The sequence below is a fragment of the Staurois parvus genome, unplaced genomic scaffold (genome assembly GCF_062004578.1).
Source record: "Staurois parvus isolate SC_StPar_1 unplaced genomic scaffold, SC_StPar_1.0 ptg000226l, whole genome shotgun sequence".
Taxonomy (NCBI): domain Eukaryota; kingdom Metazoa; phylum Chordata; class Amphibia; order Anura; family Ranidae; genus Staurois; species Staurois parvus.
This window is the reverse complement of record NW_028318022.1, coordinates 5,185,475-5,212,768: the sequence shown is the minus strand read 5'-3', so window position 1 is coordinate 5,212,768 and position 27,294 is coordinate 5,185,475. Positions and strand designations below refer to the sequence as shown.

Genomic DNA, 27,294 nt, shown 5'->3' with positions numbered 1-27,294 from the left:
TAATAGAAAAGTGATGCATGGTATATCTGTAATGTCTGTTCGACATTATAAGACTTTTTTTTTTATATTACAGAGCAAGCTGAAACTCTTTGAAGTCCAGTGGAAAACTATGTATGATTTTCAAGACATTGGAAATGTATATTTTAGCAACGTGGATGCACAAGTACATGGCAAAGAACTTGAACTCAGCGGATGATCAAGCTGACAAGTATAACTGAAAGCTGCTTAACTTCTGAAGAGAAATATATCCGTCCCAGCAGTGTCACCTTAAAGATAATCAAATGTCATTCATAATCGTGGCGCTTCTCCAGCTGAAAGATAACTGTATATAATGCAGAACTCTTCTGACCACTTCAAATTTTCTACTTGTGTCCTCTGCACAATAATGGATTATTTGATAAGCTCAAAATCCCTGATTTACATTCTACATGCAATGTACAATTCCGCAATGTGAACAGTCAACTGCAGGCAACTGTAGTTCTTTCTTTTTTAATACAGTTTCTGTATGTGAAATCTATTACAGAGAGAGCTCAGCATATAACCTGAACGTTGCTAATTTGAAAAGGAAAGATATAATCAGAAAAAAATCCTTTCTGAGCAAACATTAGAGGGTTGAAAATATTGTAAAGTTCAAGAGTTCAGTTTTATTTGCAACTGCTGCAGCCCTGACACACCTCTTGGCTCTCAACCTTTGAGAAAGGTGTAGTGTCGAAACAAATCCTCTTTGGTATTTTGCCAGTAAAACAAAAGAGAAGCAATAGAATCCACAAGAAAATACAAATGTTATGTAACTTGAGCTTCAAGAAGCTATAGGACATGGAAAACGCAGTATCTATTGCACCTTACCCTGACAATTTGAACATAAATGATGTGAAAGCAGGGACTACTCCAAAAAGGACATGTGAGTATGGCAATGTCTCTAGTGGTGGGGTGGAGGCCAGTGGCAGCTCAGTGCATCATGTTGAGTCCAATGGTGGATACAGTCATAAAACCAGTCCAGCTGTGCGTGCCATGCATAACTTGGAGAGCCCAGAACAAACATCTTTCAATGATGCTGAGGACATATCAGTTTCAGAACCACTCAGTGAAGGGAGCATAGTACTGAGTGGAAGCCAGTGGGATATGAATAATGAATTTGAAGAGGATAATGAGGAAAGGAGTATATCTGAATCTGTGTCAATTAGTGATAGTCTACCGGAGCAAGTGCAAAGACCACAGTGGGAAAGCAGAAAAAAGGAAGATTTTGGTAATCATGACCCGGATATGTCTAGCTGTAACCAAGACAGGAATATACCATCGTCCACTGAACCGCTGGGAGAACCAGACCTTGTGATTGAAGTGACTGGGGGGCAGAGAATCAGAGCTCATAAATCCATTTTAGCTGAGAAAAGTGACTATTTTAGAGCCAGATCTTCAAGAGACATTCTTAAAATTAAGGGTGTAAGTTACCAGACCTTACAGTTGCTTGTGGATTATATATATAGCATGAAGCTTGAGGTAAAGCAAGATAACGTGGTGGAAGTAATTAGTGGGGCAAAGTTCCTACAGATCCCGTGTGCTGTGCAATGTGCCATGGATAGCATGAGATCCCAGATATCACTCAAGAATTGCTATCAAGTACTTTACATTGCTAAAAAGCAGAGATTGAATGAACTTAAAGAGGCAGCCTACAAATTCATGAGTGACAACTTCCTTCAGGTTTTGAGAGATCCAGCAGTCTACGGCCGACTGACTGGGGCAGAGAGAGACCTGATTTTGCAACGTAGAATGGATGGAAAACAGTATTTGGTAGTGGCAGAAATCAATGATGCCTTTGAGCGATTGAGCAGCAGTAGTAGACCCCAAAGCCGAGAGAGCAGCAGGCCACAGAGTCCCTCCTCAGTTGTGTCGCTGGAGGATGATCCAACTACATATCAAGTGCAGTGCTACAATGAAAGTACTGGGCGCTGGAGGTCTCTGACTAAGTTACCGGAAGAGGTAAACACTAAAGGCTGTGGGGTGTGTGTTCTTTATAATTATTTTTTCCTTGCCGGGGGCATTAAAGGTAGTGGGGACAGGGCAAAACTTTCTGACCAGGTCTTTTGCTATAACCCATTAACTGATTCTTGGGAAAAGATACGACCACTCACACAGCCTCGTTCCCAGCTAAAACTTTTGGCCCTTGATGGCTATCTGTATGCTATTGGGGGTGAGTGCCTCTTCACAGTGGAAAAGTATGATCCTCGAATGGACCGTTGGAGCCTAGTAGCACCATTACCTAAGGGTGCATTTGCTGTGGCACATGAAGCGACAACCTGTAATGGTGAAATTTATGTGTCAGGTGGGACTCTTTTCTACCGTCTTTTGAAATACGATCCCAAAAGAAATGAATGGCAGGAGTGTCCGTATAACAATAGTCGACGGCGTTCTGCTGGTATGGTGTCTCATAAAGGCTGCATCTACCGTTTTGATGTCAGTCGAGAGCATGGTCTTAGTGTGTTCACCTACAATTCCATGGCCAGGCATTGGAGTGAGGGGGTCAACCTACGTCCTGGCCCAGGACCACCAACCCCCAGTTTACCATTCCGATGCACAGTGATCGGAGGTAATATCTATTGTGTAAATCGTGTTTTCACCATGAAATTACCTTTGCCATCAGAGGGAAGTGGGGGAGATATATGGAACTGTGAGCCAGAGCTCTCCCACTCCCCAGAAGATGCTAAGGGGGTCTTATATCCATTCATTCTGTACTTGCCTGAAAGCAAACCAGCCCATTAGCAGCCTAGATATGCATAATTATATTTCTCCATTGGCATGTTTTTAAATGTTCATTAATTAAGATGACCAAATAAATACATATAGGCCAAGTTCACACAGTACCACAAATCATGCATGTCACTGTACAGGTTACATGAATAACTAAGTAGGCATTTTTGTAATTTAAAACCAGCACATAAACCCTTATCAGCATAATATTGCATGTAGTAGTGATTTTACTGTGTTTAAATGAGCCATGTGGTGGGAAGTACAATTGTAGTGAAGCAATCAAATTCAGATGAATTATGTCTGAGAAAAACTACCAGACCTTGGAACTTGTATTGAATAAACTACTAACTCTAACCTTCTCATACAGCAATATTCCGTACCTATACCATAAGATGTGATCACTCACAATTAGGCATGCGTGATTACACTATTGCTGGCATTATACAAAGAGTAAAGTACAGCTGAGACACACAGCATGTATTATTCTCGCCTGATATTGAGCCCTTACTATTATATGCTTTTAATGCTTGCATTGCTGGACTGGCAAAAATCTTACTGCTTGCAAAGTTTATGCATGTAGTTGGTGACATTTCGTTGCAGTTTGACAGATAAAAATTATATGTGTTCACACAATGAACTTTGGCATTGTCTATATGTAAGCCAGTTGGGAATTATCTGGGGCTTGAACTTAGTAGCCAGGTTACCCCAGGACCAATATCTTTTATTTGGTGTTTGTAGATATTCACATATAGTCAATAGCAACAATCTTCCAACCATGTTTCCAACAGCAATACTACTACAAGAATTGTTGTTACAGTAGCTTATGGACTATCCTTGATGGGGTCAAAGTGTCATCACAGCTCATCAATTCAAATATAAGTGTGCTCTTTAGAGTACAGTTATATTTTAATAAGTGGCCTTGACTTTCTTGCGTACTAAAAAAAGAGAGAACGGTAACCCTGTTGCCTGTGAAGGTACTGTGGAGCAATATAATGCAGGGTTGGACCGATAAAGTTTTTTACCGGCGAGTACAAGTACCGATACTTTCGGTACTCGCTGATACAGAGTACCGATATCTGTGCGGTGCGATTTGAGCCCATACAAAATGAATGGGCTCAAATTGAACTGCAAAGAATCACATGCAATTTGAACAGGAATGCAGTTCAGCTCCTGTCCGAATTACATGTGGTTCCCCACTGCTTCTGTGTGATCCCACTATAAAAAGACAGGGAAGCGCCATCTTAGAAGTGCAGCAATGTTATAACAATTCACATATTAAAAGTACATAATATTTCTTACATGTCAATTCCTAAATCACGGCCGCTTGTGGTTCTCACACGGCTGGAGGAGATGTTTAGGCGGTCCGCCTCCAAGCTGACATCACTTCCGCCCTATACTCACAGGAGTGCGGGAACTTCCTACATCTCCTCCAGTCCTGTGAGCACCGCAAGCGGACATGATTAATGTACTTTTAACATGTGGTTTGTTATAACATTAATAAACTGTCTGCCCATTACTGCACTTCTTAGATGGCACTTCCCTGCCTTGCTATGCTGGGATCACACAGGAGCAGTGGAGGAAACCACATGTGATTCAGACAGGAATCGCACCGATTGCCTCTCGGCAAACAATCACACACACAATATATATATATATATATATATATATATATATATGTGTGTGTGTTGGCTTTTTTTTTTTTGTTTTGTTTCAATTTTTCCAGACAGTCTTTTGACCCAGGCACACATGGCAGACAACAAATCATCCAAGTCCTACAGTCTTTCTAAAGACTACACTGCAGTTAAAGTGGTTGTAAACCTCAGACATGAAATATGAACAAAGCATATCCCTCTATATTGTGTACTTGTATCAGTTAAGAGCACTAAGTGTCATTTTTTGTCTGGTGCTTGATTTCTCTGCTATCAGCATGAGTCACTTCTGACAAGTTTTGCTGACACCAAGAGAAAAATGTTGACAGGGGAGGGACCACCAGCAGCTTGAGAGCCTCAGCTTTGTTACTGTGAGCTGTGTGAAAGGGGCTTGGGAGGTGTCCTTTCCTTCCAATCAACTGTCCTCACTGAGCTCTGAAGAGTGTAATTTCTGCCCCCATTGTCTGAACTCTCAGACAAGCTGTATAAATTCTGGATTTTGAATGGATGTAGAGAAGAGAAGTCTGTCGATAAACAGGTACAACTTATGTAGGAGGATTTGTTTCATCTCTGTTTATTACCTGAGGCCAGTCACTTCACTGGGTATATTTAAGGGTTTACAACCACTTTAAGCAATTCAAACCTTGTCCTGGAACAACCCCAGTTTGATTGCACAAAGATTGAGCAGCAACACACTGATGAGGTTATCTCTCTGCTCTTCCCTCATGTAACCGTGTTCATGGACATTTCTGTGAAAATAATCAGAACTTCCAGTGCCACTCTACATGGGTATGCAGGAGGCTTATATTCAAAAAGATTTAGGTTTTTGTGCTAGTTCTGTATAAAAATAGATTTACTGATTTGCAATTTATACATAACTGGATTATTTTTTTTTTTTTTTTTTGCTTGGAGTTCAGCTTTTATGTGAAATACCGCTGAAAAAGGTATCCATAAAACAAACACTTAGGAAAAATGTTCTGACCTCCATAAAGGGTATATTCAGATTTATGTTCAGTTTATCAGGTTCACTTTTTATTATATTGATGATCTAATATTTACATGTTAGGTCAGTGGGTATACATAATGGTTTATTGTAGCATGTTCATTTCTGTGTACAAACTGCTTTTTTTGTCCTGGAAAATAAATGCTGCTCAGTGATACTTAAGTCACATGTATAGTCACAGAGAGACATATTTGGGTCTTGTTTGTAAATGCAGTAAGATGGAAGAATTGGAATGGAAAAGCCCCCACTGTGAAAACAGTTTTACCGGAAAATCAATTATACATTCCATTACAAAGCAATTTAGTTCATGTTCATTTAATGGGTTTGGAAAATACTGTACATCCATGAACACAAATATTCCTAACATCACAACTGGATATACTTTTTTAAGCAGATCGTTAACAAACACGAATATTTTTCTGTTGTATTATATTACTACTAGTGTTCTTCAAATTCAAATGTACTGTGATATGCTGCTACATGTCCAAAAATGTTAATGTGGAAACAGTGATAGAAATAACCCGCATATTGTTACATCATGTCACATTCTTTTCCTAAAGTGATCCAAGCTTACACTTTCTAGAGGTGCAATATAAGTGACAGCTGCTTTAAAAATGAAAATATTATTGATGGCCTTTACACAGAAAAATGAGGTTGTTTGGCCATTATTTTATAAGGGAAATTGGTAGGTTTTTCTTCTAAAGCCTATGCCTGTAGTACATACTGTTTATAAGCCTTCTAAAGAATATATAAAACCCAAGAAGAAAAATAACATATATTGCATCTTGCCAGTCCTTAAAGGTGACAGCTGCATTAGTTTTCTTTTTGTCCAGACATTTTTCCTTTACTTCCACTTGGCAGTCATGCCAGTAACATACTTCCTATCCTAGGGTGACAATATTCACTTGTTGTACTGTATCTATAGAGGAGCAGTGTTGTCACCCTAAGACAGGACTGCAAAACACTTCACCCTTCCACTTCTTCATAGCATAGGGCAGAGGTGGCCAATTTTTTTTCCAAAGGGGCCAAATGAGAAACTGGAACTGTTGTGGAGGACCAAATTTAATTCTTCTCAGTATTAATGTTGGACCTGGGAAGGTCCCCAAGTATGTAAAAAACAAAATAGATCTTTTTCAGACTTTTGGGGAGCGGAGGTGTTGGTGGTAAAAACAGGTGGCTAAGTGATGCCACTTGTCAATCTCGCCCACTGAGTTTATTGGGGCCACAACGCAACCCTGTGCAATGCATGGAATTGCAGAACGGTAGTGCAACATTATAGGGTGAAATCAGGCAGAGAGAGGGTGACATAACAACTCCTCACCACCTGTCAAATGCCCACTGAAAAGCACTGTGACTGAAGGAAGAGAGCCTGAGATTGGTACAGCAGGGATTTTGGCAGATCCTGACCTGGAGTGAGGATCAGGTGCATGGCTTCTGGGATTTTTAGTGTGCGGGCACTGACACAGGAAAAACTTGCCCGGATAGTAGAGCATTGGAACGCCTCCAAGGCAAAGCTCTCCCTCCGGAACCGAGCCTCCCCACTGTGCTGATCAGCTGCTCAGGCTCTCTCCTTCCAGTTCTTGCAGCTCTCCATACGGACTTCTGTCAGGGTGCCTCACTGAGGAAGCTGAAAGGCTCAGACAGACATGCTTACAGTGATGGCATCGAGGGCTGGATAGGGGAAGCCAAAGGGCCAGGTGTGATGTACTATGCAGCATTTTCCTCATGAATTCTATTTTGTATGGATGAAAAACAGCCTAAAAAGAAAAAGCCCAATAGCATTTGTTTTAGCTGCCATTCTCATAAAACGAATATATATGCGGTTTCATTTTTTTATAAATACACCCCTTAGTGTTCAATGCATCACTAAACTGAATAAGCCTGATGATTTAGAATCTGAGTAGGCAATGACATTATGTGGTTCCTGTTTTCAAAGAGTAAAAAAACAGAATATATTATATTTAGAAGCCTCCAAGCCTACACTCTAATTTTACAATCTCCATAGAGCCTTCTTTAGATTTACCAAAGCTATGTAATATACCAACAAACTTAGATAATCCATTCCATTTGAATCCAATCATTCAGGCCTTTGCATTAAGTAGTTGATGGCAGATCTAATGGAGATTGTATAATCGGATTGTGTAATATATGGTCAACTTTAGAATGACAGTACAATGAGCTGAGGACATGCAAAGAATAATAACTAACAACAAAGAATCATAAACCATGTCTCTAGTAGGCTAAATACAGCTGTTTAGGTAGCTGAGAGCTGTACACACTCACAGTAGTCCCTGGGCCTTAGGTACCACAGTGACTATTGCTTTTGAAGTGTTAGTTGTGAAAGAGTGCAGAATGTTTTCCCTTTCCAAAAGAACAGGTTTTCCATAGTAAATGGTAAGATTAGGTTTCTGCACACCTTAGAAAATCTTCTTTCATTTGCTGGAGAAACTCAAGCCTATCATGTCCGGTGTAGACTTCTTGTTTAGTGAGGCATGAGCCAAGAGCAGTAACCCATTCTATCCTATCAGGTTTTTATACTTAGATTATTTTGTACGTTACCAATGCATCTTACTAAATACGTCTGAATCTTTGCACATACTGTATATAATGACCAAACTAGAAATAGGGAATAAGCTCTCAGTTGTTTAGATATTCAACACAGACCCAACTGTTGTCAAAACAAAACTCTTGAGAGTGATATGGAAAATGAGTCATTTAATAATGGTCCAGCAAACTACATGGCCTATTACATCTAGTCAGACTTAAGGAAGGCTTCCACTTAAAGACAGATCCCCCTAATCCCCCCTCCCCTAGTACAGATATGTGCATTTCCCCGAAGTCCACTTACTAGAAGGCTTTACTTAAAGAGTCTCCCCCACCCCCAAATCCCCTCAGTACATATCAAACTCCCTGTCCAAAGTCTCCTTACCAGTCAAATTCAAAGAAGCCCCCCCATTTCAAATCTCCCTCTGCTCTCCCTCTTCGAAGGCACTTACCAGTCAAATTCAAGGAAGCCCCCCCATTTCAATTCTCCCTCTGCCCTCCCTCTCTGAAGGCCACTTACCAGTCAAATTCAAGGAAGCCCCCCTATTTCAGATCTCCCTCTGCCCTCCCTCTCCGAAGGACACTTACCGATCAAATTCAAGGAAGCCCCCCTATTTCAGATCTCCCTCTGCCCTCCCTCTCCGAAGGCCACTTACTAGTCAAATTCAAGGAAGCCTCCCCCATTTAAAATCTCCCTCTGTCCTCCCCCTCTGAAGACCACTTACCAGTCAGAATCAAGGAAGGTTTCCACTAAAATATAGAGCTCCCCCACCTCCATATCCCCCAGTACAGATCCCCCCCTGAAGTCCACTTACCAGTCACATTAAAGAAAGGCTTCCATTAAAATACAGAGCCACCCCCCTCTCCCAGTTCAGATTTCCCTCACCCCTTCCCAAAGTCCACTTAGTCAGATTTAAGGAAGCCTTTGGTTGAAAGAAAGAGTTTGCCCAAAATCTCCCCCCCGTTACAGATATCCACCCCCCCCCCCCCCCCGCAAAGTCCACTTTCAACTTTAAGGAAGGTTTCCAGTAAAAGACAGAGCTCACCCCAGTATAGATCTCACCCCTATAACTTTAGCTGCCATGCCAGACAGAGCACCCCCATCTGGCACATGGTTGCTTGACACTGCAGCTACCTACTTTAAGGTTGATCGAGTGAACTTTCTGATTTTAGTAAAGTAGTGACATGGACAATTGTCAGTTCCTGTAATCTGCAGTTCAGCAATGTTTTTACTTTGTTAGTTGCTTTTTTACATTCTTTATTGAGTGTTTTTTTTTACTCTTTCATGTATGAGCAACACATAATCTGAAACCACAGAGAGCAGTTCTAAGTAAAAGTATTAAGTGGCTTATTACATTCTTTAGAAATATAATATTCCACTGGTTTAGTTACAGGAATTCATTTACATGCAGTTTTGCAGCCTTTTATACAGAAAATTGACAGGTTTTAAAAATAAAGAGAAAAGGGAAAATACTGTTTGCATGTAGGAAAATCCAAGCCTTGAGAATCTCATGTTCTGCATAAACTAAGTGTTCATTTTTGCTGGCTGCAGGCAGTCCACAGTTCATGTAATTCATAACTTAATGGTTCAGCGACAAACCCTTCCTCCCTCACCAAAAAATGATTAAAGCTTATAAACTGCTGTCAAGGATTTTTTACAACCTGAAACTTTTTGCACAGCTCTGTATGCTCTGTTAAGAAGCTAATGAAAGTCTTTTTCTTCAGGATACTATACTAGTTTCTAGAGTACACTCAGCTTTCCACTATCTTATGATAGTGTTTTAGACTATATCTGTTTATATCTGGAATCAAGAATAAAAGGTATACTTAATCCTTATTTTCTAGCAGGGAGATACTGTACAGTCTAATATTTCCTGCTGAATCTTTGCCATAAAGATAGTCAATGCCGTTATGAGGTGAACCTTCATATACAGTACCTTTAGTCTATATTTATCCACTGTTCTGAAATCTAAAATGAACCTTTAAAGGTAACCCATACCCTAAATCCTACACTTTAACCTAAATCAGCCCTTAAAATTGAATGTGATTGGCACTGCAGTTAATGACATCTATTACCGATTCCTAGCGACACATGAATTACAGAGGTAAATTGTCAATATTGCTATGTAGCGATGGAGGTAGTGTGAAGGTGTGTGTCTGAAGTCTTGCAGGTATGTACCACATGGATGAGAGACAGTTTTGGAGAAATGTTTCAGAGGTATCACCTATCCAAGTGCAGCAGCCATGACAACTTTACTGGCAGAATCACTATACATGTACTAGATTGATTGAGGGAAGAAAAGCGTTATCAGTGGGGTAATAAAATGTGTCTTATCAGTGTAACTTGGGCCTGAATTTTAAATTTAGCCTAGAAGTTACACTTTAAAATTAAAGTGTATGTATACTAAAGGCAGTTTTTTGTAGTTTTGGATAGATTAGGGAAGCGTTAACATCCCTGCTAGGTGTTTTTTTTCTGTCTTTGTACCATTGGGGACATTTCTCTTCACTTCCTTACTTAGAAATACAACAGTAAGTTAGAGCAAATCTCCCAAGGTAGGGAAAATTTCCTTCTAGGACACTTGCCCCCAGAACATTTGTCCCCATTGGAAGATTTCTTTAACCTAACCCCATTGCACTAGACCTAATATCAACCCCAATGTAACCTGCACTTTATGCTGATCAGTCCACCAGAATGATACATTTTGTAAAGTACTTATCTACTTGAATGATCTCACACAATACATACTGTATATGTATTTTCTGTTCCTAAAATCATCATTTAAATCTCTTCTGGTATTGTCTCATGTATTATGTTACTGGATGATTTTCTCTGTAAATAAAGTTGTGTTTATGGAACAGCCACTGGCAAGCACTGACCCAAGTTTGGCTGTTTAATAAGATCCAGAGCACATATTCAACAACTCTGTCATTTAAAGAGTAAACTCTTAAGTGCTGGGTTTACTATTACTTTGAGAACATATACCTTCAGTATTTAAAGTAATATTAAAGGCAAGTAAAAAAAAAACAAAAACAAACGTGTCATAGTAACTTGCTATGTGCGGCAGTTTTGCACAGAGCAGCTCCTATCCTCCTCTTGTTAGGTCCGCCTCCAGTGCTCCTGGCCCATTCCTCCTGCCGAGTGCCCCCAGAGTAAGCAACTTACTATGGGAGCACCCACACAAGCTCACTCCTGAGCCGCTGCTCTGCGTGTCCATTCAGACAGCCACATCCTGGCCCCGCCAGTTCTCTCTCATTGGCTCACTGGTTGTGATTGACAATGAGGAGGGAGAGTCCCTGGAGAGCCGAGGCTCTTGTTCACATCACTGGATCACCATGGGGCTCAGGTAAGTATTGGGGGGGGGGCTGGGAAGGGGGTTGCTGCATAGAATGCATGAAGGTAAAAAACCTTGAGCCTTTACAACCACTTTAGTGAGTAAAACTTTTCTGAAACTATGTGAATGTTAGTCTGCCGTGTAAATTTATTCAGTTCCATTATGCCATTCCCACGACCAATATTTAGCAGTCCTGTAAAGTACTCTTTCCTCCTATCATTCCAATGCCTTCTATACTATTCCAGAGATTTATAGATGTCAAAGAGAAGTTGACAACACCTAGCTACAGTGACTGTAGGTGAACTGAAAACATGTTGTACAGATGCTGCCAAGCTTTACATGCAGGAACAAGGACATATGACTAATATTTGCACAGCAGAATTAGTCATATTTCAGTGTTACTTTCTTGTCAAAGAAGCCAATCTGTATGGCTCTACACATATTTGCTTTATGTTAGCTTAAAAATATTGTCAGCAAAAAAGTATTGATGGCTGTTGCCATGCAATGATCCCAAGGTGGCATGCTACCAAGAAATGGTCCAGAAAAATGTCAGTACTATTACAACATTATAATTAAAGCACTAGTATTATAAGCTTTAAAACAGGGTTCTCCAAACTTTCTGAACAAATGGCCAGTTTACTGTCCTTTGAATTTTAGGAGGGCTGGACTGTGGCCATTGGGAGTAGAAATTGTCTTGGCATCAGTGGGAGTAATCAATGCATCTTTGATAATAGAGGGAGGAATAGCGCTCCATTGTTGGTGTCCCTGGGAGAAATTGTGCCTCATCGTTGGCGTCATGTTGGTCAGAAGAAAAGTGGCCTATTGTTGGTGTCAGTATGCAGAATAGTACCGTAATTTTGCTATCAGTGGGAGGAATAGTGCTCTATGGTTGGTGTCAGTGGGAGGAATAATGCCTGTTGTTGATGTCAGTTGCAAGATTTATGCCCCATCGTTGCTGTCAGTGGGAGGAATCGTGCCCCATCTTTGCTGTCAGTGGAAGGAATAGTGCCCCATCATTGGTGTCAGTGGAGGAATCATGCCTCATCATTGGTGTCAGTGGGAGGAATAATGCTTGTTGTTGATGTCAGTAGCAGGAAGTATACACAAGTGTTGGAGTCAGTGGGAGGATTAGTGTCTTGTATCAGGGCGAGGAAGAGTGCCCCAAAGGGCCAGATAAAGGCAAGCAAAGGGCCACATCCACCCCTCAGGCCACAGTTTTTGAGACTACTGCTTTAAAGCAATGTAGATCAGAAATCAGCTGTTAAAAGCCTAGTTGTAGTTTCTCTCAAAATAGGCTGCAGACCACAGCTCTCTGTGTGAGAAACTATAATTGGTCAAACTAATAAAAAAATATAATGAATGCATCAGCAATGATAACTGCAATTAGTGCATCATACTGTAGGTGTAATACACAGGTTCCTGCATTATTCCTCCTCAGCCCCAAGAGGTACAGACCTTATGTTATGGGCTAGAAGGAGTTCTGAATGGACTACAATTGCAGTGATGTCACCCCGCTCTTTGCAAACTCTCTATAAGGGACTTGTATTCTTTGCTATTAATGGACACCGAACCTTGAGGACACAATTGTGTGGGTGAAGCCATACACAGAGTGCTATATTCAAATAATAACAAAATGCTTCTGGAAGACGCACCCTGCCATTTAGGTAAGTGGGGGGCAGTTAGAGTTAGCTGGATGCTGTATGTAACCATGCTTCATGTTACACCCTATATTGGGTGTTGCATGAAACTTGTTCTAAAAGGTGAACTAAGCCTTTAAGAGCTCATTCACCTGGACATTCCTGGCCATACACCACTCAGGTCAGCCTATTTTGAGTATGGCGAGGTGTTTCCATAACTGTAACTAGGAAGCCTGCACAAATCAATGACAGGCTAAAACTGCGATTGGAAGAGGACAGCTATGAAGTCTCTCATCCTTTCACTGATTTGTATGGGCTAAATGGCTATAGCTAGTCAGAAACACCTGGCTGGACCTGTTGCAGAAATATGCTGATCTGGGTAGTGTATGGCAAGGAATGGTAATGTGAATAAACCCTAAAGGAAACCCATACTGAGAGAAAAACAAGGACTGGTGTTCTCTATCAAGTGCTGTCAAGTGAATGTCAACTTCTGGTGACCAAATAGATAGTGTTTCTCCAAAATGATCTTCTGTTTAGGTTTTCGAAAAATACCAGTTACCTGGCTTCCTCAGATTTCAGTAATTTCAATGATCCAGAACAAGCACAAAAATTTAAATTTTGGATATGTACGGTTGTTCCAGGTCTGTGCCTAAGAGTATTAAACCCAACTGATCAACATGACATATTTCATCTAGAGAAGGAAAGGATTTTGTGGGACCCTACCTTTCATCTTCCAGGTCTGTTTAACATCTTAATGGTGGATTTGAGTATGGTTGTACTTATTAGATGTTCAATTTTTGGTATCATTCCTAATCAGAAACTCTTAATCTGTTTCCTTTATTTTGTGAAATCAGATATCTACCAATGTATTGATTAGTATTTTTATATGTACTGTATGTGTAAGGCATTAAGGTTTAAGACGTTTTAGTATTGTGCACAAGTGAGTGTTGTTTGATGTGTTTATTCAGTTTATTCTGTTAATCTGTGTGTCAAACCGCGAAAGAAAAACAATTTTGTTTCTGGAAGTCATTTAGACTGTGACAGAAGGTCACAGGTTTGCATATCCTTGGTACAAAGGTAAATAAGGAGTGAAAATAGTTAAATAGTTTAAGCTGGCCTGTGAACCCATTTGTCTTGAGGCTCCATGCACAGTTTTTGTAAGTTCAAAAAACGCTGGTTAAAAAAATGCTGGTAATAGCATTTTTTAGTAGTGTTTTAGTAGCATTCAGAAGCATTTGGAGTGTTAGTGTTTTTACAGTACATGTTGAGGAAAAAAAAAAGCTGGGAAAAAACTGTTAGGAGCATTTTAGTTGTATGTAGAAGTGCTTAGTGAATTTTCTGCTGGAAAAACGCTCCAAGAAACTCTACAAAAACATTTTTTTTTCTGCTCCTAGACGCTGAAGCTCAAAATAGCCTAAAGTAGTGTGCACGGACACACAGAATTACACTATTTAGCTTCTAGGAGCAGAAAAAAAAGTGCTAGGTGCTTACAAAAACACTAGTGTGCGTGGAGCCTAAATACTTTATTTGTAAATCTGCACATCATGGCATATAAAACTACTTTACATTTTGAAATATAAGGTTATATGTTTGCTGAAGCTGTGGCAAAGCAAAAAGGGTGTAGTGAAATAAAATCAAGAAAGGAGAGAATTCATAAAAAGCATATCATATATATTTACAGCCAGTTTGATATAAAATCATAAAAAGCATGTCATATATATTTACAGACATTTTGATGAGTCCCTGACTGCTGTAAAAGAGATATGTAGTCAGTTTTGGGTAGACCAGCAGCCACCAAGCAGGTTATGGCCTATTGATTGGGAACATTATTATAATATTATACAGGATTTATATAGCGCCAACAGTTTGCACATGAATGAATGACGGTAGACATTACAGTTACAATACAATTTGGTACAAGAGGAAACAGAGGGCCCTGCTCGTTAGGAACATAATATGATATACAGTTTTTTTTAAAGACATAGAGATGTGTATGTTCAGTGACAGTGGCATTAGGGCATGTTATTACATGGTAAAGCTGTGAAGTCATATCTATAAGGGGCCAATGGGAACAAAGCTGACATCCTTAAGATTGTAGTGGACACTGTAACATGGCATAGAGAAGACTAGATTATTTGCCTTCCTTCTTTAAAGCTGCACTCCAAGCAATAGCTAAATACACAACTGAATAATATAAATATGAACTGTTTACCTAGCAAAGGAATTGTAATTCTGTTCTGTCAGCCTTGTGGTACACTTCTACCAGAGAACGCAGCAAGGTCTATGATCTCTCTGCAGACCTCAGTGCAGCTAAGCAATGCATAACGATTGTTGTAGTCTCTACTCTTGTGAGTACATTTATTGTTTTAGATTGCCATCACTGTTCTAAGCAACCACCATATTGGCTTGTGTTAAAGAAATCACACAATTTCTCTTGTTTAATGTGTATGGATGAATCTGTAGCGCCGGCTATTTTATTCTGACAGCTGGCACCCGCGACTGTCAGAATACCTGAGCCATGCCTACATCTGATTGGATACAGGTACCGTTTAGCTGAAAATTTACTGCCAGGCTCCTTTGACAAAAGTCAATTGAGAAATGGACTTTTGTACCACAGGGCCACCCACTGCTTGAATTGTGTTCCTTGTACAGGCAGGAGGACTACAGGAGGCTAAACGAAACAGGATTTTAATGAATAACTGGATTAAATAGTTTTTTCAGCTTGGAGACCATCTTCAAGGCTGGGTCAGGAAAAAAGCAAAAAAGGGCGCACTCTCCTCATGCATTACTGTGATAAAAAAAAATTTATTGAAAATGACAAAAGTATATACTCACAAACTAAGAGTCATGTAAACAAACAAGGAATCAATGTAACAGTCCCAGCAAATGGTGGTCTTGCGACAGGGTATGCTAATACTAAGGCTCAATTGGCCTCACATTTCATCCTGCTCCCTATATAGGCTTCCAACATGTCTAGTTGTTTTAGCTCTGAGGAAGGGAGTTCGTCTCCCGAAACGCATTAGCATACCCTGTCGCAAGACCACCATTTGTGGCCTTCTTTAGAGGGCCGCACCTCAGCGAGTGACAGTATTCCTGGGATGCTTATAGACCTGTGCGCTGGTTTTGCTTTTTTTTTCCTCTTGATATCAAGGCTAGGTCAGTCAGGGGGTTTCAGAGCACTTTTTAAAAATTTTAAATTAGTAAGTTTAAAATTCATAGCACAGGTAGTGCTTTTCTGTTTACTTGGTAAATGCCATGATTTCTAAACTAATATGCTTTATTCCACGTTTCACATTAGTTTCCACCCATCTTGGCATCAACCTCCATGTATATAGATCAGTGTGAAACTTCTAAAAATGAAAACTATTTTACTGTTCCTTGAAAATCTATGTGTTTGTCAGTCCATACGACTGTCTATGTACATTACAGACGCTTTACTATGTAAATAATACTTTTATGTCTCAGTGTTTGCTTACAATATGTCCTTTCCTGTTTCATTTCACACTTTTGAAGCTCTTGTTTACAGCCATGCATTTGCAATTGTTTGAAAAAAAATTTTTTATAATTCAGTGCACATTTTTTAAAAGTAAGGTTTCTTGGAAAATTTAGTTTACGAGAACTGGAAACAATTAGCATTTATTTATCTAGATCTGTTTTGGGGTAATTTGGTTTATTGTAGCCATTTTTTGGCATGTTTCTGTATTTCTACTGGTCTGTGAAGCTGCACAATGCTATGCATTTAATAATAGTTCAGCATTTAATATGCATTGTAATTCCTCTTTGTACTTGCTTTTCACTTATTAACCTTCCTTAAAAAATATGTGATTTTTAATAGCTAATTTCCAAGTGTCAGAATTTACAAATGCTAATGATTCTTAATTGAGTTTTTGTATTGGACAGCTAAGCTGTTACCGTAGTTTTACCTTTGCACATATTACTTATTTTACCTTCCGAGAACTGCAAATCTCAGTATTGCTTTACTATGTGATTTACAGTAAATATGTACACACATTTTAGTCGTGGACCATCCTTTCAGCTTTTTTCTCCGTATGTTGAATCTCATGCAATTCTGATAAATGTTATAAGATAACGCATTGTATTATAAGACAAACTTGTAATATTAAAATAACAGTGTTCTAAAGAAACTCTCTGCTGTGCCTATTTTTCATTATTTAACAAATGGATAAACATTAAAGGGACATTTTCATAACTGAGGTCTTTTGTAGGTGTGTGGTTGTGTGTGCTCCCAGATATGCCTAGAGGTAAAGTGTTTTTAAACCCAGGACCCTGCATTTCCTATATCTGATCTCCCACAGTACACAGAAATTAGAAATGCTATTATTTTAGTAAATATAAACTGCAGTACATAGCAGTCTTGTGACTTCTATCAGTGTCCAGCTGAGTACTGGTTAAATTTTTGTCGAAGGAGTTTTCATTTTCCCCTGATTGTCCTACGAGGCTGCATGACCCCTGACCCTCTGTCTGGACAGCACTGATTGGACCTGTGCTGATCCCATGCACAAAGAAAAAAAATACACATTGAACTAAGCATGTGACTCCTAGAGCTCTGTGCTATCAGCAGATAGATTGGTAACAGTAGAAGAAGCGGAGGATCAGAGAAGACAGGATCAAACACCCTTTTTACACAATGTGGAGGATTAATGCCTTAGGTTCCACAGTGAGTATAACAAGCATGTTTTACTGCATATACAGACTGATTTTACGGTTGTGGGTTTAATAACACTTTACGTTTTAAAGATGGTACACAGTATAATACACAGAAAACAAAAGGTACACTTGTGGTGATATAAATAGACAATACAAATATGTAACAAAATTAGGTTGATTTACTAAAACTGGAGAGGGCAAAAACTGGTGCAGCTATGCATAGAAACCAGTCAGCTTCCAGGTTTAGGTGAATAAGCTGAAGCTAGCAGATGATTGGCTGCCATGCACAGCTGCACCAGATATTGCACTCTTCAGTTTTTGAACCTTATGTGTCCAATAAATGGAAATTACATGTCTAAGGGAACCTAAAAAAATTGTACATTTAGGGTTCAAGACATTAGATCCGTTATATGTCTCTTTTTTTTGTTTACAAACGATTTTATTGTACATAAGTAGACAGTAAAACAACAGCACAGTATGAAAGTGATATTGTCAACAAAAATATGGCACATTTGAACCGTACAATACATAAAAGTATATTAACATAAAAAAGAAGATAGAGGAAGAAAGAAAGTTATGAGTGCATGAGATACATAATGATAAAACAGATTGAGTGATACAGCTATCAACAATATATGTCAGCCATTCCTTACCGGGGATGTTGTCAATCATGCAATAAATGTCTACAATCCTTCCATGACTCCCATCGTTATATGTCTCTTTGCAGGACATCTTTATTCTGAAGTTCATATTTGCCTATAAAAGAACTACAAGTTGAAAAGTAATTTCAGGTTGCAAGAAATATTGCTCAGTAACCTGCCAATGTTATCCATCAAACATTGGCACAGTGTCACTAAAATAAACTTAGATCCTCCTTTCCTTACACTATGTTTTGTATAAACCCCTTTTGTCCATTACACATATCTTGTTTTACAGTCCATACATGACATTCACTTTTCTATCTACAAACTTTAGATTTATTACTTAAAGTATGACTAAAGGCAAAACTTTTATTTTAGTTTTGGATGGAATGGAGAGGGATTAGAACTCCTGTCATGCTTTTGTTGTAATCTGTACCCCCATTATGGAGATTCGCCTTCCCTGTTCATCTTGCTCTGTTATAAAGAGGCAAAGTGAATTGGGATGGAGGTTGAGGGGCTGTTGGTTCTTCTTGGGTTCCTTAACCTGTTGAGGGTTTTTTTTTGTTGCCGCCATTATAGGGATTCTTAGTTCTCAGTGTGCCATGCTATGAGCGAAAAGGGGCGCTTTTTCTTTAATGCTTAGTGTACACAGCAAGACCTTTAGTCTGATATGGTACTCTCCACACCGTCAGGCCGGATAACAGCTGTTGCCTCTGAACAGGACCCCCTAGATCAGCAATGGGCAAACTACGGCCACGGCCCGGCGGACCTTTTAATCCGGCCCGCGGAGCTAGGCTCCCGCTAGGCTCCTCTCACAGTCCGCCCTGAAGACCGGTGTAGCATGAAAATCTGTCTCCTATGAGGATCTGTCCCCCTCGACGTATCTGCGCATGTGCCGGAGATCGCCGATCGGCTGCTAATGCCTGAAACTGGCACATGCGCAGATACGTCAAGGGGGACAGATCCTCATAGGAGACAGATTTTCATGCTACACTGGAACGGCGCGGGAACGTGGCGAGAGGAACGCGCAGAGCAAAGGTAAGTGAATTGACACAGGGGGACTTGGGGACTTAATATGGGGGATGAATTAATATGGGGAATGAATTACTATAGGGGGGATGAATTACTATATGGGGGATGAATTACTATGGGGGATGAATTACTATATGGGGGATGAATTACTATATGGGGGATTAATTACTATATGGGGGATGAATTACTATGGGGGATGAATTACTATGGGGGATGAATTACTATATGGGGGATGAATTACTATGCGGGATGAATTACTATATGGGGGATGAATTACTATGGGGGATGAATTACTATGGGGGATGAATTACTATATGGGGGATGAATTACTATAGGGGGGATGAATTACTATAGGGGGGATGAATTACTATGGGGGATGAATTACTATATGGGGGATGAATTACTATGGGGGATGAATTACTATATGGGGGATTAATTACTATGGGGGATGAATTACTATGGGGGATGAAATACTATATGGGGGAAGAATTACTATATGGGGGATGAATTACTATAGGGGGGATGAATTACTATATAGGGGATGAATTACTATATGGGGTATGAATTACTATATGGGGGATGAATTACTATGGGGGATGAATTACTATATGGGGGATGAATTACTATGGGGGATGAATTACTATGGGGGATGAATTACTATATGGGGGATGAATTACTATGGGGGATGAATTACTATGTGGGGGATGAATTACTATATGGGGGATGAATTACTATATGGGGGATTAATTACTATGCTTACTATGGGGGAATATTACTATACTTACTATGGATGACACATACACATCATTCATCTACTCTTGGTCTGGCCCCCGGGTCCAATATATGAACCCATTGCGGCCCTCAAGTCAAAAAGTTTGTCCACTCCTGCCCTAGATCCTATGTTTCCTGTTCTGCCTGATATTTATTTGTCCTTTCCTTGCACATTTTCTTGGCGATTCAGGACAAACTGTCTTTGCTGTATGGCTTTTCATGATACGGAATGACATATGTCTATGTTCACTTTGGTTTTGTATGTAGTAATAATGTTTAAATAAAGATTATATTAAAAAAAGGAAAATCACAAGAGATTTCATCTCATTTCCTGTGTTGGCTATAAAGAACTGACTAGAGTATAACATTTCTTTACTCTTTCCAAAATGAAACCAAACGTTTTGCCTTTAGTTGTTTTTAAATACCTTTTGACATCAGCATCCATCTCCTTCATCTTCCCATTTACTAGTTGTTAGCCCCTATATATTATATATTATTATTATTATTATTATTATTATAGGTACTTGTATAGCGCCGTCAATTTATGCAGTGCTTTACATATATATATTGTACATTCACATCAGTCCCTAACCCTCAAGGGGTGTACAATCTAAGGTCCCTAACTTACATTCATACATACACATACTAAGGCCAATTTAGACAGGAGCCAATTAACCTACCAGCATGTCTATATACATCTTTGTAGAGCAACAGATAGACTAGATTCCAGAAGTCATCTGAAATAGAATTTGTTAAAGATTGTAGGTACCAAGATGAATCCAATTAACACTCTTCAGTCACTTTCTTTACTCTGCCAATCTCTGTTTGTGGGCCTAATCCCTGCTAGCTGATTAAATAGATATCTTTCAGCAGAGCTTGACCATTATGTGGATTTGGTGCTAAAAATGTGTATTATTTTTGGATACTTTGCAAAAGCTCCAAAATTAACTGAATAAAAGTTCAGAATAAGCTGATTGTTGTAAGCAAGATTCACTGCTTTGGGCAGTCTTTGGACATAATTAAATTATTATTATACAGGTTTTATATAGCGCCAACGGTTTGCTCAGCGCTTTACAATATAGTGGGAGACAATACAGTAACAATACAGTTCAATACAAGAGGGAATTGAGGGCCCTGCTCCTTGGAGCCTACAATCTAGGAGGGAGTGGTGAGTGGTACAATAGGTAAAACTGTGGGGGATGGAGTGGTTGGAAGAGTAGAGGATTCCAGTATTAGCAGAGGGCGGGATAGGCTTCCCCGAAGAGATAGGCTTTCAATGATCGCCTAAAGGTAAGTAGAGTAGGTGATAGTCTGACAGATTGGGGTAGGGAGTTCCAGAGGATGGGTGATGCCCTGGAGAAGTGTTGGAGACGAGCATGGGAGGAGGAGATAAGGGAGCTAGAGAGTAGGAGATCTTGTGAGGAGCGGAGTGTACGGTTTGGGTGATATTTAGAGATAAGATCGGATATGTAAAGTGGGGCAGTGTTGTGGATGGCATTGTGTGTCATAGTTAGTGTTTTGAATTTTATCCATTGGGCAACTGGGAGCCAGTGGAGGGATTGGCAGAGAGGGGTGGCAGATACAGAGCAGTTAGTGAGGTGGATGAGTCTGGCAGCAGCGTTCATGATAGACTGAAGGGGGGATAGCCTGCGATGAGGTAGGCCAATGAGGAGGGAGTTACAATAGTCGAGCTGTGATATGACAAGGGAGTAAATAAGTTGCTTAGTGGTTTCCTGTGTTATGTATGGTCGTATCTTGGAGATGTTGCGGAGGTGAAGTCTACATGATTTTGTCAGCGATTAGATCTGGGGATGGAAGGACAGATGGGAGTCTAGGATTACACCTAGTACCCTGGCATGAGGGGATGGACTGATGATTGTGTTATCGATATTCATGGTGAAGTCAGTGGAGGTGGCACGGGCAGGGGGGAATGCTAGGAGCTTAGTTTTGGAAAGGTTGAGTTTGAGGAAGTGGAGTGACATCCAAACTGATATGTCACTTAGTAGGCTAGCGATGCGGGTGGAAACTGAAGGGGTGAGGGGTAAACAAATAGATTTGCGTGTCATCAGCATAGAAATGGTAATTAAAGCCATGGGAGTTTATCAAGTGACCAAGGGAGGAGGTGTGGATGGAGAAGAGAAGGGGTCCAAGGACAGAACCTTGAGGGACCCCTACAGAGAGAGGGAGTGAAGAGGAGGTGGCAGCGTTATAGGTAACACTGAAGGAGTGCTGCGATATATAGGAGGAGAACCAGGAGAGAGCGGAGTCTCTGAGGCCAAGAGAGTGTAGTTTTTTGAGGAGGAGGGGATGGTCAACCGTGTCAAAAGCCGTGGAGAGGTCGGATAGTAGGAGTATTGAATAGTGGCCATTGGTTTTTGCAGTTAGTAGGTCCTTAGAGAGTTTTAGTATGGCAGTTTCAGTGGAGTGTAGAGGGTGAACACCAGACTGTAAAGGGTCGAGAAGGTTGTTGTCAGTGAGGTGGGAGCTCAGACGATTGTAGACCAAGCGTTCTAGGAGTTTAGAGGTAAATAGCAGCAGGGAGATGGTCTTAGGTTGTTCAGGTTGGTGGGGTCTAGGGAGGGTTTTTTAAGTATGGGAGTGATGTGCGCGTGCTTTAGAGGGGAGGGGAAGGCACCTGTAGAGAGGGAAAGATTGAAGATGTGAGTGAGAGAGCATAGGATGGAAGAGTAGGGTGACCGAAGGAGTTATGAGGTGACAGGGTCCAGGGGGCAGGTGGTGAGACGGGCTTCTGAGAAGACCTTGAGGACCTCTTCGGTGGTACCGAAGTCAAAGGAGGAAAGTGTTGAGGTAGGTATGGTATGAGGAATGCTAAGTGGGGTGGGTGTCTGTGTAGTGGTGATGTCCCTACGAATTGCATCAGTCTTGTTTTGGAAGTGGTCTGCAATCTTGTGGGCAGTGAGTGAGGCGCTGGGTGGCAGTGGAATCTCTTCATTATGGTATGAGTATTTGAAACTTTCTACTTTCTTTAGGGGAACTTATTCAGCTGAAAGTCCAGCTATTGTAGCTATAACCACAGTGTGTCACAAATAATTTTATATTATCCCCATATAGCTAGCAACCAGGGTCCACATAGACGAATTAAACTTTTTTGACTTCTTTGTGAGGCCACTATTCCTCTTTATGTTATCAATGATACGGTGATGGGCTTTAAAATAAAAAATAATGAAAAATCCATATTTGATCCACTGCCATTCTGCTCAGTTCAGCAAGAACCTGCTAGCATGGAAAACATCTGTGACAAGAATGCGATTAATGCTCAAGTCTGGTGTGAAGGTAGATTAAGTCTTACACTAAATCCACATAAAAATGAGTCATAAAATCAATGAAAAAAGAACAATAGCAGAAAAGCATTGGTTTTGCATTTGGAAGCAGATACACAAGGCAGATGGTGTAATTATGTGATTATTCTTTTTAGCGAGGTGGTGATTAGTCTTTTTTTTTTAGTTGTTTTGGTAATACAATAATTTTATGTGACTAATGCAGAGCTAGAAATTGCAGTATGATGTTGAGTCTAGTTCCAAAAATATGCTGTATACTTCAATTAAACACAAAGGGCCTAATTTACTAAAAGTGGATTTTTCTAATTCTGCACATGATTGGATGTTTGAGTTAACACAAGCTCCCTTCACACCACAGTACTTCACCTAGCTTTATTCATATGTGACTATTTGATCTGCCTATTCTCAATAGGATAACAGAGATATAAGAACTGTTAGGGCATGTTCACACCATGTCCCTTGAGCTGCATTTTTCTGCACACCACCTCACATGTTTTCTGAGAACAGGGTTCATAGATAACAATTGTTTTCCATGTCCTTATAACCAAAAATGTAACAGCTCTTGTTAAATTAGAACAAACTAAAAGCAGCTAGCATACTATGAGATATTTTTCACAGCAAACTCATATATACAAAAATTGTGTTGTGCTAAATACACTAAATAAGTGCCCAATAATAAAATAATGGTGAAATAAAGTGTCCAATATAACAGTAGTGAAATAAAGTGTCCAAAAATCAACAGATTAAATATTTATTTAAAAGAAGACTCCAATCTTCATGTGAATTCCACTCCGTGAAGCCACCACGAAAAATGAGTTTGAATTTTGCTTACTAGATGAATATGACTCTATAACTATAGAGCCATAGTGCATTTAAGGAATGCATACAGGCCTCCAAGCATCTCCCTCTGCAAGACTGGTTCTTTTTCCAAGGAATATCGACACAAGGCTCACCACCCAATCATTTTCAAATACATGCAGAGATATGCCAATAAGAGAAAAAAAAGGCTCCACATAGTGTTAAAACTGGTATATATTTATTAAAAGCCAATAAAATTGCACTTACAAGCAAAAAAAATATAGACAGCGCTGTATAAAATGCCAGGTTGCGTACAAAGGTTCGCACTTCCAGTTCACTTCTGTATACATGATGATGTCACAACAGGCTTCGTCCTATGTTGCCATGTTCACACCATACAAGTACGTTGATATTCAAAAACACAGCTCAATAGACAACATGTGAACATACCCCTATACTGAATATGCCCAATTACATTAAAACGTACAAAATCCCTCTGTTTTTAAGTAAAATTGTCTAGGCTCAATTAATCATATTTTGTTTCACTGGCCTTTTGTAATAGCTTTCTACAGACATTAGAATTTATTTACTTGAAACACACTAAATACTCGACACGGGATAATATTCTATGCCTTGTTCTTTGAAGCTTACTAAGACAACACCCCTGATAATATTCTGATGGCACCCCATGTGCTACTGCAAAGTAAGACTAAAACAAAATCTACTCTCTCAGTTATAGAAATCAAAGTAATTGATATCATGCACAATATAAAAATACTTTCATCCTGGAAGCAACCCATTTTTTCTTTGCCGGGAAAGATTCAATAATGGATGAAGTAAGTTTTCCTGTAATGAATAACATGGTATTTTGACATGGGGTGTTCTTTATGATTTGGTCTCAGCTTTACAAATCATCCTTGACATGGAGTCGGCTGTGGTCATGTACTGTACAAAGCACTCAATGTGTAACCTGCAGAAGTAGATTGGAATATTTCCTGAAAATGAGACACTGGACTTGTTCCAAAGTTTGATACAAACTATCCTCAAAGCTAAGTTAGTGTAACAGTTTGCCACAAGATTCCTAAGCTGCTTGTGGTGAAATCTGTTCCAAATACTGTACATGTCACCAAAGGAGCATTTTTAATGTGTGCCCAGCGTTGTAAATGTTGATATGAAGAATTCAAGTGAATACATTTTGTTAGAATTCTCTAGTTGGAAATCCAAAAACCAAATTTATAGTCAAACTCTGCTAAACCATGTCAGTGATGGAAATGAGCAAACATTTTATATCTTTTCTGAGCATGGTCCGTGAACAATGGAATTGTGGTAGTGGGGGTGAATCAGGATTTTTACCAAGCTAAATCAAATTGTTGACCTAAAATTAACATTTGTCAACACAAATGAATGTCTTGTTTATGAAAGTGCAAGGAAAGATTATGAACTGTGATTCCTGGTATACTCAACATGATCCAGATAATGGAGGGGTTTCAGGTTAAAGCTGTCTCAACGGCTTTATGATTGGATCAACACAATTTTGTGTAGCTGAGAATGTGCCAAAATCTCCCTTGCTATTACAGAGGCTGCCTGCCACAGACACAGTCCTATGAACACCGACAATACAGGCTGAGTCTAGGAGATGTCTTTAGAATTTATTGCTGAATAACTAGAACAGGAGATGGGTTCAGGGTTCAGAATACTCCAAACAATTGCAAACAGAACAGGAGGACAGATTCTCACTAATCCTTTTTAAGCAGCCTTTACTGGAGGTAACAGGAGATAGACAGTACATCTAGGGCTCTATAAAATCAGTCCCAATCCATATAACATCTTCTGGCACCTAGTTCCCTTCTAGCACTTGCACACCCAAGAGTCCACAGCAAAGTCTCTACTCACAATGTCCCAGAAGCTGTCTCCCACCCATCATCCACAGGTAGTGGAGACAAAAGATCCTTCTCCTAACAGGGACTCTGAGATAATGCCCTCCAACAAATACTCCCTTAGCAATCTTCTTCAGGCCCTCAGCCCAGCACCTGTTGATGCCAACACTATAATTTGTTGTCTCGCTAACTATCTCCCAGTTGCTACAACAGCCCCTGGAGAACTGGAACACTCCCTGGAGAGGAAAGAACACTCTGGAAAGGCCTCCTCAAACATTTATCACCTCCCCAGCTATCTTCTAGATGCCTCTTTACAGGGATTGGCTGGGGCATGATAAATATGCATACTGGTCATTTGACCCTCCCTGCCCTATATTCTGGAAACTTCTTCCAGAAGTAGGTAAGAGGAATCAAACACCCATTTAGGAAACCCTGACCAGATAAAAACAATCAATTACTGCTTCAGTGATTACAGTGAAGCAAAAAACTAAATATAGCCTTGTAGCCTAACTAGAGGAGGGTGCTATATCTGCATACGGTGGAGTACAGTGCTGGCCAGCACTACAGAGGAAAAATATTTGGGGGTAATTATTTCAGATGATTGAAAAATGAGCTAACAGTGTGACCAGGCACTGATAAAAGTGAATCGAATTCTAGGATGCATTACTAGGGGTGTCACTAGTAGGAGGAAGGAGATCCTGATTCCCATACATAGATCTTTAGTGAGACCTCATTTAGAATACTGTGTCCAGTTCTGGAGACCTCACTTACAAAAGATATTGATAATATAACAAGTCCCGAGATATGTAACAAAAATGGTGAAATGTTTGAAGTATAAAATATATCAGGAGCGATTTCAGGAATGTAATATGTAAAGTCTGAAGGAAAGAAGGGAAAGGGGAAACATCATAGAAACCTTTAAATATATCAAGGGGGTGAACAAGGTTAAGGAGGGTAATATTTTCAATATAAACCAAAATCAAGAACACGGGGACCTGACATCAAACTAACTGGAGAAAAGTTCAAAACTAATCTTAGAAAGCATTATTTAACTAAAAGGGTATTTGATGCTTGGAATAGACATCCAACAGAGGCAGTGAATAAGTCAAATGGTTACAAACTTGCTTGGGAAAAACACATAGCAGAAAAAGTTAACGAAAAATAAAATACAAAACATGCATATATACATAAATAAATAAATAAAACAGGCAGACTCAATGGACCAATGGTCTTTTTTTCTGCTGTCACTTTTTGTATGTTTCTATCTTATATATATACTTGGCTTTTCAGTTAACATT

At 39.7% G+C, this 27,294-nt stretch overlaps 1 protein-coding gene across 1 annotated transcript in view; it reads left to right on the top strand.

The window, feature by feature from the left end:
• Positions 1-17,055, top strand: part of KBTBD11 (kelch repeat and BTB domain containing 11) — an 83,709-nt gene extending 66,654 nt beyond the window's left edge. The window contains exon 2 of the mRNA XM_089679522.1: positions 74-17,055. Within this exon, the coding sequence (XP_089535648.1) occupies positions 817-2,757 (1,941 nt within the window). The 5' untranslated portion in view covers positions 74-816 and the 3' untranslated portion in view covers positions 2,758-17,055. The remainder of the gene's footprint in view (positions 1-73) is intronic.
• Positions 17,056-27,294: the final 10,239 nt, after the last annotated feature.